We start from the raw sequence: 12,625 nt of genomic DNA, 5'->3' as shown, positions 1-12,625 counted from the left end.
GTGTCACCCAAACCGCTCAATGAAAGCAAACGGCAGGCTCGTTCGGAATCGTTCATTTCGAAAGTCCCCAGCAAAAGCGCTTTAAGGCTGCCATATTTATCCTCAGCCAGAGGATTCTGCAGCAAACTCACGACTCTGACAGTGGTTGAGCTACCCAGGGCTGCGACCACATAGTAATATCTTGTTGCATCATCCGTTATCCATCTGATCGTGAATTGAGCCTCCGCTTGAGCAAACCACACCGCTGCATGACCTTCCCAAAATTCCAGTAGCTTGAGCGCAACAGCGTTAGCCTCCATCGTAGTAAAAAAAAAAAAGTAAAAAACTCTTAGGATTACCGTCCAAAGAGTCGTCGGGGTCACCAGTGTAAAGGTGTTGACACAGTGGGGAGACACAGACACAGTGGATAGGCTTAAAAGCCTGAACTCGGGAAAACTTTAATCCTCTCAAAACTTACGGCATGTCAGTTTTATATGTAAAGTCTAGACGCGCCAACCAACGTCATCATAACGCGACACAGTAAAGAGCAAAACAACGACTCAACAGGTAATGCAGGACGTGACAGAAACAATCATTTCAATTGAACACCTAATAGCTGGCTGTGAATTATGAACAATGTGGTGCTCCTACAGTGGTTTGTTTTAGCAAGGTGCAATAGTGATTTAATGTTTTGGTGTTTTAATTTTTGTAAACTTGCCATTTCTAAGTTGATTCTGTGAAACTTATGGAGCTGAGAGCAGCAATAAAACTCACTGTGACCAGCTGGTGACACTGCGTTGTGAGGATGTAAGTTAAAGTTATGTTTATGGTATAAAAATTATGGGAAAAAATGGTTTTAGTTAGTTATAGGCTATTCTAAACTATTTGTTCATTGTTGAAAAAACAAAAAAAGCTGTCAGCCAACGGTTATGCACACTTACAAATATGCACACTTATGTTTTGAAAGGTATTCAAGTATCAATAAATGTTACACAAGTGCAATCCTTGTGTTGTGTTTACAATAGTATTATTATATAGTTTTCAAATATGCTATGTTTTTGTGGATGATGTTGAAGGGTGTCGTCACTAGGTGTGCTAAGCGCTGATATGATTTCCTCCATCTTTATGAAAACACCAATGGTGCAGGTATCAGTGCATACATGTGTGCATGCATGAAGGTGCGCTGCACTGAAGGGTCTCAGTTTTGGGGTTTGAAAATGTGGTCACCCTACTATAGGAATCCAAAGGTGGAGTCCTAAATCCTAAAAATCAAGTATTAGAAGTTTATGTTGGATCTTCACCATTGTTAGGATTGGTGGAGGTGTGGTGGAATTAGGATCCAAAAGCAGAACACAGACAGTAATCCAATAAACAAGATTATTTAATCCAGAGAAGAAAGGGTGTGGCAAAAAGGTAAACAAACAGACAATAAACAAATGGCAAAAATAGTCAGGGTAAAAAGAGACAAACAACTTGACAAAAACACGAGACAGACAAAGAGAAAAACGCTAGTGTAAAAAAACATCAACAAGAAAAAAACTCTTAGTGCAAAAAACCATGAACCAGAAAAAACGCTAGTGCAAAAACCATGAACAAGATAAGTAACGGGGGGGGGGGGGGGCATGAGAAGCAAGAGCGGCACAGAAACGGCTAGAGTAGCAAACGAAACGTTCTGGCAAAAACAGAGTCTGAGAATGGCCTTTAAATAAGCAGCAGTGAAAACCAGGAAGTGAGTTCAGGGGAGAAGGAATTCCTGTCCCGGATCGGTGTTGGCGTGAGAGATCCGTAATCTCCGGAGTGGATGTCCGGGTCGGAGCATGACAACCATACTTTCAGGAATAATTCCATATGGGGTCCAGAAGTGACATATATGTGAATGATCCATGAAAATCTGGATTTTACAAAATTGGCCATAACAGCCAATTTTCAAGATTTTTTCGATCTCTTTTTTTTTTTTTTTTTATTTTGTTCAGCATTTCAGGACCAAAAATGCAGCTCACTAAGCAACCATAGCTATCTGCTGCTGTTCTGGATCTAGAGTTGTCCACAATGGCTGCTGTCAGGAAAAAATCAGAACTTGGCCATATCTCGGAAAGTAATTAAGATAACTCAGGTTGCAAAGTATTGAGTTGTTTATACATTACTGAGTCGTGCATTGTTTTGATTTCCTGGTTTCCAAATTCCTAGTTCCCATCCCTAGTCCTTTGATTCTGTCTGTGCCTATAATATTCTGTTTGTGCCTCACCCGACCTACTGCTTGTTTATCATGTCTGATTTTTGCCTGGCGATTTGGACTGTTTGCCTGATTGACTTTTCTTAATAAATATTTTCTGCACATACATTAGTCTCCACCCATCCCTGACAGGTACAGTGACGTCCCAGTTTGTAACAGCTAGTGCAAATTATTGTGACTTTAGTCAGTCTCCATCTAGTTGTGATGATTACTTTTGAACACAAGTTTGAATGTGATTGGTTAATTCTGAGCACAGTCACATACCCCTTTCTAATGCAGCCATGTTACTGTGAGTACTGTATTTCTTTCCTCCCCTAAAATGTTACTTTTTTCACTTGAATTTTCTTGTTGCTGTATCACATTAAAGGTGGAAAAAGAAGACATGATTTATCTTGGTTTAATTTTTTTTTTACCTTTATACAATTTGCAATTTTAACATTAGTATGCAGACTTTTTATATCATGGGCGGCACGGTGGTGTAGTGGTTAGCGCTGTTGCCTCACAGCAAGAAGGTCCGGGTTCGAGCCCCGTGGCCGGCGAGGGCCTTTCTGTGCGGAGTTTGCATGTTCTCCCTGTGTCCGCATGGGTTTCCTCCGGGTGCTCCGGTTTCCCCCACAGTCCAAAGACATGCAGGTTAGGTTAACTGGTGACTCTAAATTGACCGTAGGTGTGAGTATGAATGGTTGTCTGTGTCTATGTGTCAGCCCTGTGATGACCTGGCGACTTGTCCAGGGTGTACCCCGCCTTCGCCCGTAGTCAGCTGGGATAGGCTCCAGCTTGCCTGCGACCCTGTAGAACAGGATAAAGCGGCTAGAGATAATGAGAAGAGAATGAGACTTTTTATATCCACTATTTACAGTCAGTGGTGTGAACATGCAGTGCTATTACTATGCAAGATATGCGGCCATGCCTCCTGATGTGTGGAATCAGGGGAAAAATAATGTTTGGGATTTTAAACACACCACATGTGGTAGATGGCCAGGGATAGAAATGATAAAATAATGTTAGCAATGTTAATGGGAATAACACTACAGGGTTTGGGGTTTATTTTTCCTTGACAAAAAAAAAAAGAAGATTATTGACTGAGTCACCGTATTGGTTAGCAGAGTGAGACTGCATGCAAAAAAGAGGCACTGCACACAATTTCCTTTGTTTAAAGAATGCTGACTGTAAAGTCAGTCTACAGGTTCAAAATCAAAACAGTTGAAGTGTGCACAAACAATAAGCAGTCCCATCTTTTCCTGCCCAGATATAGGTCTTATTTGGAGTGTTTCAGTTCATCATGAGCATGAGAGTAATGAGCTTGGGGCTTTAATGTGTTTACCAAAGATGAATAATGAATGATGTTTGTCAAATTTATACTTAGAAATATGTAGGATTCCAATGATGCCACTCTCTGTGGCCAGGAGATAGTGGCCAGGAGTGGTCAGATAGTGACCATCTGTGACCAGGAGTCCCAGAGAGCAAAACTGTCCATGCTGTGTGGGTGGGACAGATGGCATACTTGCTCTCTCTGGTCAGTCACAGTGACAAAAAAATTGAAATTTCCAGATGATATTTTGCAGCGGGACGGCATGGTGGTGTAGTGGTTAGCGCTGTCGCCTCACAGCAAGAAGGTCCGGGTTCGAGCCCCGTGGCCAGCGAGGGCCTTTCTGTGCGGAGTTTGCATGTTCTCCCCGTGTCCGCGTGGGTTTCCTCCGGGTGCTCTGGTTTCCCCACAGTCCAAAGGCATGCAGGTTAGGTTAACTGGTGACTCTAAACTGACCATAGGTGTGAATGTGAATGGTTGTCTGTGTCAGCCCTGTGATGACCTGGCAACTTGTCCAGGGTGTACCCCGCCTTTCGCCCGTAGTCAGCTGGGATAGGCTCCCGCTTGCCTGCGACTCTGTAGAACAGGATAAAGCGGCTAGAGATAATGAGATGAGATATTTTGCAGCAATAAAAAAGCAACTTAAAATGTTTAAATGTCAATTATCAATTAATGTATGTATGTACATCCATCCATCCATTATCTGTAGCTGCTTATCCTGTATGTATGTACAAATATTATGTATTCATTTTCTTGCTCAAATGTGTAATTCTGTCATTTTTAGATTATTTTATAAGATTCTTTTCATATATAACTTTTGAAGAAGTACATAATTTGAAAAACTTGCCATGAAAGGCAAAATAAATGCAGCAATTTGCTACATTTCTACAAAAATTGCTAGCTGAATGTTTAAGAACTTCTGCAATGCTATTTCAGGACCACCAGCTTGCTGGCTAACTCAACATCCCCATATGGAACCTCCATATAAATGTTTACAAAACAAACATTTTACAGGACGTTTTTCAAAAGATCAAATAATTTGCAGTCTTACACGTGCCAGCTTTAAAAGATAAGTAGATAGTTAAAGGACAAATTTGAAATCACTGAATTTAAATATTAAAAATTTACATCACAGGCAACATTCGTATTAAAATAGTTTTATTACTTTTCTCTGACATAAAATAATTTTTGCTGACTTAAAATTTAGCATGCGACATGGGGTGACTTGTTTAATATTTACAGATGGAGTCCTGGATCTTTCAACCAAGAAAAAACAAAGCAGAATCTCTCTTGAGTCCTCTCATGACTGCTCTGTCATCCCTGTAATTAAAAGGTGAGCACAGAGATTTTTATGAAGCTGTTTTCTGTTTTTCTATTCACCTTTTTAATTCTGTGTGTTTCCCTCTTCCCTAATTTTCCTTCTGCTATTTCTGATGGCATGTTCATTCAGGTAATGATTCAGTTTATGGTTTTAATATTGAAAACACAAGATGTACGATGTATTATTTTTTTCTATTTAATGTGGTTTACACCCTATTGAGCATAATTTTTTTAAACTTGTTTATTTAATATACAGTGTACAGTCGAATGGATGTAAAGCAGGTTTAATTAGTAGGACAACAATGGGAAAGATTATTTATTTCAATTATATTCTAAATCTAATTTGGGTAACAGCCATAGTTAGAAGTTTTTGAGCTATTGACAAAGACAATTGCACTGACATGCAGTGGTGCTTGAAATTTTGTGAACCCTTTAGAATTTTCTATATTTCTGCATAAACATGACTAAAACATTTTTAGATTTCCCACAAGTCCAAAAAGTCAAGTTTATTTGTATAGCACTTTTAACAACAGACATTTTGGTGGTGGTGGGGAGGTTGTCGGATATGCCCAGTGTCGCCTAATGGTTAAGAACAGCATACATTTTGCGCTGAGTGCCAATGGAGACTCCAGCAAGTTTAACTATTACAGCATAACTAAAAGGGAGAGCCAGAGGGTGACACAGACATGAAGGAGCCCTGGGACAGAAGGCAGCCTGCCACTCCACCGTCAGCAAACCCGAGTGAACGTGTGTGGGGGGGGGGGGGGACATCAATACATCCCAGTTTACCAAAGCACTCTATGCCCGAGGACTCCATAGTGCCCCCACGTCATTGAGACTTCTGCTCGGTATATAGTTTCACCTATCCGTGTCAAATTTAGTAGGTGTGTGTGGGGCCCCAAGACAAACAAAATTGCAGTATACATTGCATTAGCCATAGCGTAGGTGCAAAGCCCTATTGTTTTCAGCATGCTTTTTCATTAGGGCCCAAGCACCGAGGTGATGTAGGTGCAAAGCCCTATTGTTTTCTGCATGTTCTGAGGGCCTGGGCACCAGAGGTGCAAGGCCCTGTTGTTTCTCTATCGATTCTTCTTATTCGGGCCAGAGCACCAGAGGTGCAAGGCCTCTGGTGGACACCAGAGACCGCTGCACTGTAGGTGCAAGGCTCTATTGTTTTCACTCAGATTTTATTATTATTATTATTATTATTATGGCCCGAGCACTGGAGGTGCAAGGCCTTTGGTGTCCAACAGAGGCCGCTGCACCAGAGGTGCAAGGCCCTTTTGTTTTCACTCAGATTTTTTAGGGCCCGAGCACCATAGGTGCAAATCCCTATTGTTTTCAGCCTATTTTTCTGCTTCTTATTATTATTAGGGCCCGAGCACCGTAGATGCAAAGCCCTGTTGTTTCTGTAACGATTCTTATTATTAGGGCCTGAGCACCAAGGTGCTGTAGGTGCAAAGCCCTATTGTTTTCGGCCTGTTTTTCTTATTATTATTATTGTTAGGTCAGAGATCAACCATCTCTTCACCTCTTGCCCTCAGCTGGAGCGATTACACTCTCGCAGACCAGTTCTCTCGCGTCACCCAGAGCTGCTCTGGGGTGGTTTGCAAAAAAAGACAGGAAGATAGTTTCACAGTCTTTTATTTACAAATCACCAAAGATGAAGAATCTAAAGAGACTTTTATATGTCTGTGTGTGTATCTGTGTGAGGAGAGAGAGAGAGACACAGTGTGTGTGTGAGGGAGGGAGTCTGGGAATGTGTGTGTGTGTGGGGGCAGTGTGCATGAGTGGGAGTGAGAGTATGTGTGTGAATGTGTGTGAGTGTTGATATCTGTGACTGGGTCAGTCTGTGAACACTTTATCAGTAGTTCTGCTCAATGTTGATGGAGAAAAGAATGCATGCTTCAGAGACTGTAGTGAAACCTTGGTCTGAGCAGGTCACATCTTAATTACATCGATCATAAGCATAATGTTCTTACACATTTCATATCAGCCAGACAGATATCAACACTCACACACACACACATTCACACACACACACACACACATTGACACACACAAACTGATAGGACAGAGATTCAACCGTCTCTCCCTCTTGCCCTAATCCCGGAGCGATTACCATCTCGCAGATCGGTCCCCCCGTGTCACCCAGAGCCGCTCTGGGGTGAATCGCGAAGAAAGACAGGAACCCCAAAAGTTCACAATCTTTATTCGCAAGTCCCCAAAGACGAAAGGGTACAGAGGGCTTTTATATGTCTGTGTGTGTATGTGGGGGTGTGTGACATCACTGCAGCTGTGTGTGTGCGTGTGTGTGTGTGTGAAGACCTTGGCGATGGTATGCAATAATAAGATGTACAGCCTGTTCTTAAGATAGAACACAAAATATTTGATGCACAGCCTGTTCTTATGATATGATAGCAATGTTCAGACAGATATCAAAGGCCATTTCTTATGCACAAACTTAGGTCAGAGATAGCACAGGGCAATATGTTCTTATATGATAGTAATGGAATTTTAAGCAGAATACTGTTTCTAGCTTATACAAAATAGCTATAATATTTGTAATATTAATAATAGCTATTATTACAAAATAGATTAATGCCTTCTTGGTCAAGATTAAATCCTTACAATTCCCCTCTTTGATACTAGATTAGACTAGTATCACACCCCAGTATTCTGATCATATATGTGATTACATTGAGAATTAGGATTAGATGTATGCTTGAGTTAATCCTTGCTCTTCTTGACGTGTATTGGTGCTCAGAGGGCGGGCATGCCCTATCAGCCCTCGTCCCACCTCACCGGAGCTTAGAGAAACTCGAAACCTCTTAATTTGTCCCAAATACATGCTACTTCCTTCAGAGTAATTTGTTCTAAAACAGTGAGGGAAAATGAAATTAGAGGGCATATCGACCAGCAGAGTAGTGAGAACAGAGTCCTGTAAGACAATGGCAGACATAACAACTTTCATTCGTGTGCGCTCGTGCAGTCCAGTTAGCGAATTGCCAAAAGATGTTGTCTCGAGGTCCAGCTCAAGCGGGTAACCCTGCTCCGAGCAGCAGTAGAGTGGCCACGAAGCTCGTGATGAGGATTTTCATGGTTGTAGTGAGGATGATTTGTCCCAGACAGGGCGCGAGATCTCTTCCCCCTCTTTGTTCACGGCTTCTTGCAGGAAGTGATCTGAAGATCCTCAGCTCCTGTACAGAGTGTAGGCAGAGGAGAAACTAGGGCAGGACACAGAAAAAACGTTAATAGGAAACTTGTCATTGTAACACAGCTTTGTTATAGGGCCTTCTTCAATCGCGTGACATGGATCCACTGTGGAAAAAGATCAGTTAAAACAGCAGTACGAGTAATGGTGACTATTTCTGCAGGCCCACTATATCTAGGTTCTCCCAATTGTCCAAATCGTTTAAAAAGTCACACCAGCACCTTGTCTCCCACGTGAAAGGGGTGTGTGGGTGCTGATGGTGGAAACAATATTGTACTATTGACCTTGGTACAAATTTTATGCAACTTATCTATAAGGGCTGCAGAATACTTGTCCATATATGTTTTCAAATCAGAGGTACCCAGAGACAGAGTTCCCTTCTTCCAGGGGAGAGGGAAAGGTCTTCCAAAAATAATTTCATAGGGGGAGTATCCCTCTAGGCTAGGTCTTGGTGTCATATGAATTTCAGCCAGAGTGGCTGGCAATAAGTCTACCCAATTCTTCGAACCTGTGGCCTGCATGGCCTTAGTTAGTTTGTCTTTCAATGTTCGGTTAGCACGTTCTACGATACCAGAGGATTGAGGGTGGTACGGAATGTGAAAACGCCAGTTTAGTGAGAGATACTTGCAAAGGTTTTGTGTGACTTTCGAGGTAAAAGGGGTACCTTTGTCTGAGTCTATGGCGTCTGGAACCCCATAACGAGGTATTATTTCTTTTGCCAGAATACGAGTAACTACCTTCGTGTTTTCTCGAGACAGGGAAAGGCTTCTACCCATTTAGAGAATTTGTCCACAATCACTAGGAGATATTTAAACGGCCCACAGGGAGGCATGTGTGTGAAGTCGATTTGCCATTCTAGGAACGGAGATGACAAGAATCAATGAGATTTTGTACTAAGGTAGAGTGAGAAATAGGCTTCCCGTCTGCAGCGTGGAAGCCTTGAGACTGCCAAATCTTCCCAAAATCATGAGCCACACCAAAGGCGTAATGAGAGTCTGTGTAGATTGTGACATCCTTACCCTGAAACAAAATACAGACACGCGTGAGAGCATACAACTCAGCTGCCTGAGCTGAGGAGAAAGGAAAAGCGTATGCCTCATGCACAATATCAGGCAGTAAGCACACAGATTAACCACAGAGGAAAACACCGTCTGAGGGTTTAGAACAAGAGCCATCAACAAAAAATACTTCCCCCATTCCTAGAGGGCTGGAGGAGAGATCAGACCTGATACTTGTAGTATGTACGATTTCAGACAGACAATCATAGTCAATGTCATCTAAAGTGTCATCCTGAGAATTAAGGAGGCGTGCGAGAGCATGACCTACAGTATCGAAAGAGGATGTGGCACGAATTTTGAGCTGTAAATGTTGCAACACCTGTTTAACTTGATGTGATGAGTGCAAAATCAATGGGTGAGGCAAAATCAATTTTTCCGCATCTAAAACCATCAAAGCACATGCGGAGACAGCCCTTAGACATGCAGGTAAGCCTTGAGCAACAGTGTCTAACGTTTTGGATAAAAATGCACAAGGACGCGTCCCCCCCCCCCCCCATGCTCCCGGGCCAACACTGCAGAGGCTGTGCCTTGGTGTTCACAGGCATAGAGATGGAAGGGCTTGGAGTAATCAGGTAAACCCAGGGCCGGGGCGGAACAAAGAGCGCTTTTGAGGGAGTGATAAGCATCCACCATAGCGTCAGTCCAGGTCAAAGGGTGTTGCAGTGGATCGTGATGAGAGATTGCAGAACGGAGAATCTTGTCATATAAAGAGCAGTCAGGGATCCATTGTCTGCAGTAATTGATAAAGTTCAAACCCCAAATACTTAACAGTGTCCATACAATATTGCAGCTTGGTCCTGGAAACCTTAAAGCCCTTGTGCACCAGATGTTGGAGCAGGCGTAAGGAAGCATCTTGGCAGATGACTCAGCAGATACCAGAAGATTGTCTGCATACTGCAGGACCACAGAGCCCTGGAGGAGGGAGAGGTCACAGAGTGCGTCATGAACTATGGCTGAGAAAACAGCAGGAGAGTCAATAAAACCTTGAGGCAAACGTGTCCAAGTATACTGTCTCCCCCTGTGCGTGAAGGCAAACAAAGGCTGTGTCTGCTCTTCAACAGGAACACTGAAAAAGGCAGAACAGAGATCAATAACGGAAAAACAGCAATGATGAGCAGAAACCTGTGACATTACAGATGAAACGTCAGGTACAATGGGTGCAACAGGGACAATCAGTTCATTAAGCTTACGTAAATCCTGCTCAAAACGCCAGGTACCATCAGGTTTAGGTACTGGATTGACAGGTGTATTGTACGAGCTGGTACACGGTCTCACCACGCCTTGCTCGAGAAGAGACTGTAGGATGGCATCAATCCCCTGAGCCTTAGCTTAAGAGAGAGAGGGTACTGTTTAACATAAACAGGAAGCACATGAATATTGAATCATATTTTGTGTAGTTTCATGTCAATTCCATTTCAGTTCCAGGTTGCAGTGCAGCAAAATGCGGAAAGGTTCAAGGACAATGAATACTTATACAAGCCAATGTATCATAATAAATTGTGATTTCATGATAATTTATGACGTTTTTCTTCATGGTTAAATAAAGATAAACCCAAGTCTCCGATTTATAAACACCACTGGAAGGACAATTTTTTTTTCAACATTCTTCAAGTAAACGTTTGTTAACTCTGTTTCTTGCTGAAAAAATTATGGTTAACTAAATACATTAAAGGCCTATCCATTCCATATCCTCCGTGGTTTTTAAAGGCAAAAGTATGGAGGTTTAAAATTCAGCAAACAGTTAATCAGAACATTTCATATCAATAGTTCAAAATTGTTCAAAATTAGGAGGAACATGAATGAACTGAAATGAACAAAACAAATTTTAGATTTAACAGATTACACTTACTTGTCTTCTGCTCAAAACTGACTCTTTTTCTTAATGGGAGGAGTGGTGCTGATGCATACTAACTGAACCTGAACTTCTCCATCCTTGTTGTTCACTTTCAGTAAATTAAAAAAATCGCCACGAACACGAGCTAGTTAGGATTAGCCTATTATATGTTCAGAATTTTCGTTTGCTTGTTTTCAGGTCTGCCTGCCTGTTTGCCTGTGAGGCAGAGATTTGTGAGGTGACTGAGACGAGAGGCGGAATAAGAGCATGTGCACACTACAAGTTTTATCAGATGCAGAATGCTTTTAAATACCGTTTTTTTTCTTCTTTTCGGGTGATAAGGCGCACCGGATTATATGGTGCACTGTAAATTAATGTGTCTATGTTCACACATAAGGTACACTAGATTGTAAGGCACATTAAGCAGAACAACACAGTCTGAACACAGTCTGGTATTCCACTCAGTTGTAACAACAAATACTGGTACAGAAAAATACACTCACTTATTGATTCATTACTCTTCCAACCTGCTTGAAAAACACTTCGTAAGCATGCCTCTTAACAGGTGCCATTTTGGGGGTCCTTTTACGTACACACAAATGTACTGTAATATAATGTTGAAGCACAGTACGTATAGACACAGTCAGGCAGTCTTGTAGACTGCTCAGGGGTCCTGTTACGAGGACCGTAATGCTCCGAATATCCATTGAGTGGAACGGCTTTGTTGCTTACCAAAGTCGTACTTACACATTTCAACAAATTTTTGAGCGCATTGTACCACATAAAATCGGTCAGTAAGCACAACAAGTAATCATACATAAGGCGCGCTGGATTATAAGGTGTAATGTCAATTTTTGAGAAAATTTAAGGATTTTAAGTGCACCTTATAGTCCCAGAAATACGGTAATAATAATGATGAAATTACAGGCCTGTTCGTTTGCCGTTTAAAACAAGATTGGATAAATTTAACTTTCTAATAATGTTACAAAGCATACGCTAGCTTATCTTGAAAACACTGACTACATTTGTAGATCACCTCGCGGACCACTCGTTTTTTTAGTACCGGCATATTTGAGCTTACAGAGGGTTTTTTTTTACCAGCCTTGGGTTTCTCAGGTTTAGCACCTGTCTCAAGAGATGCAGGCGCGCTATCAGCAGGGCATGAATTTAACTTAAATCCAAATATAATCTTGCCTTGTCTTCAGGCTTAGGGCGTGGTACTAATTTTTTTTTATTAGTTTCTTTAATTCCGTGAAAATCGTCCCATATTGGTTTCATTCTGACCCATTCTAAATAACCTTTAATCATATAATCATAATCCCAATCTCGTATATTTGTCTATGTGCCGAGTTTAAAAGTTCCTGCATGAGGATAAGTAAAAAAACTAAGGCTGGGATTCAGTCCAGCCAGCCAAATTGTCTAACCACGGTAGAATGCTAAACCACAGCGATTCATCCAATCCCGTGGAGTTTCTTCGGGGTCCGGTCTGAGTACCTTAACACAATTTCCCCCCATGGTGACACGAAAGGACCGTCTCGAGATAAATTATTCTGTGGTAACTCACACAGATGCGCGCGCTCTAATCTTCCCATGGCAACCCTTCACGGGGATACAATAATCATTCCATGATCCCTTACACAGAGATAAATGGGTTTTCGGATACTACCAACCAGGCGGG

General features: G+C 41.9%; 1 protein-coding gene across 1 annotated transcript in view; it reads left to right on the top strand.

Moving 5' to 3' along the window:
• The window catches only part of lcor (ligand dependent nuclear receptor corepressor), a 195,951-nt gene that overhangs the window by 152,806 nt on the left and 30,520 nt on the right, over positions 1-12,625 (top strand). The window contains exon 3 of the mRNA XM_060911545.1: positions 4,764-4,854. Coding sequence (XP_060767528.1) covers positions 4,764-4,854 — 91 coding nt within the window. The remainder of the gene's footprint in view (positions 1-4,763; positions 4,855-12,625) is intronic.

This window comes from Neoarius graeffei, chromosome 27 (genome assembly GCF_027579695.1).
Source record: "Neoarius graeffei isolate fNeoGra1 chromosome 27, fNeoGra1.pri, whole genome shotgun sequence".
Lineage (NCBI taxonomy): Eukaryota > Metazoa > Chordata > Actinopteri > Siluriformes > Ariidae > Neoarius > Neoarius graeffei.
This window is presented reverse-complemented; position numbering and strand designations above follow the sequence as displayed.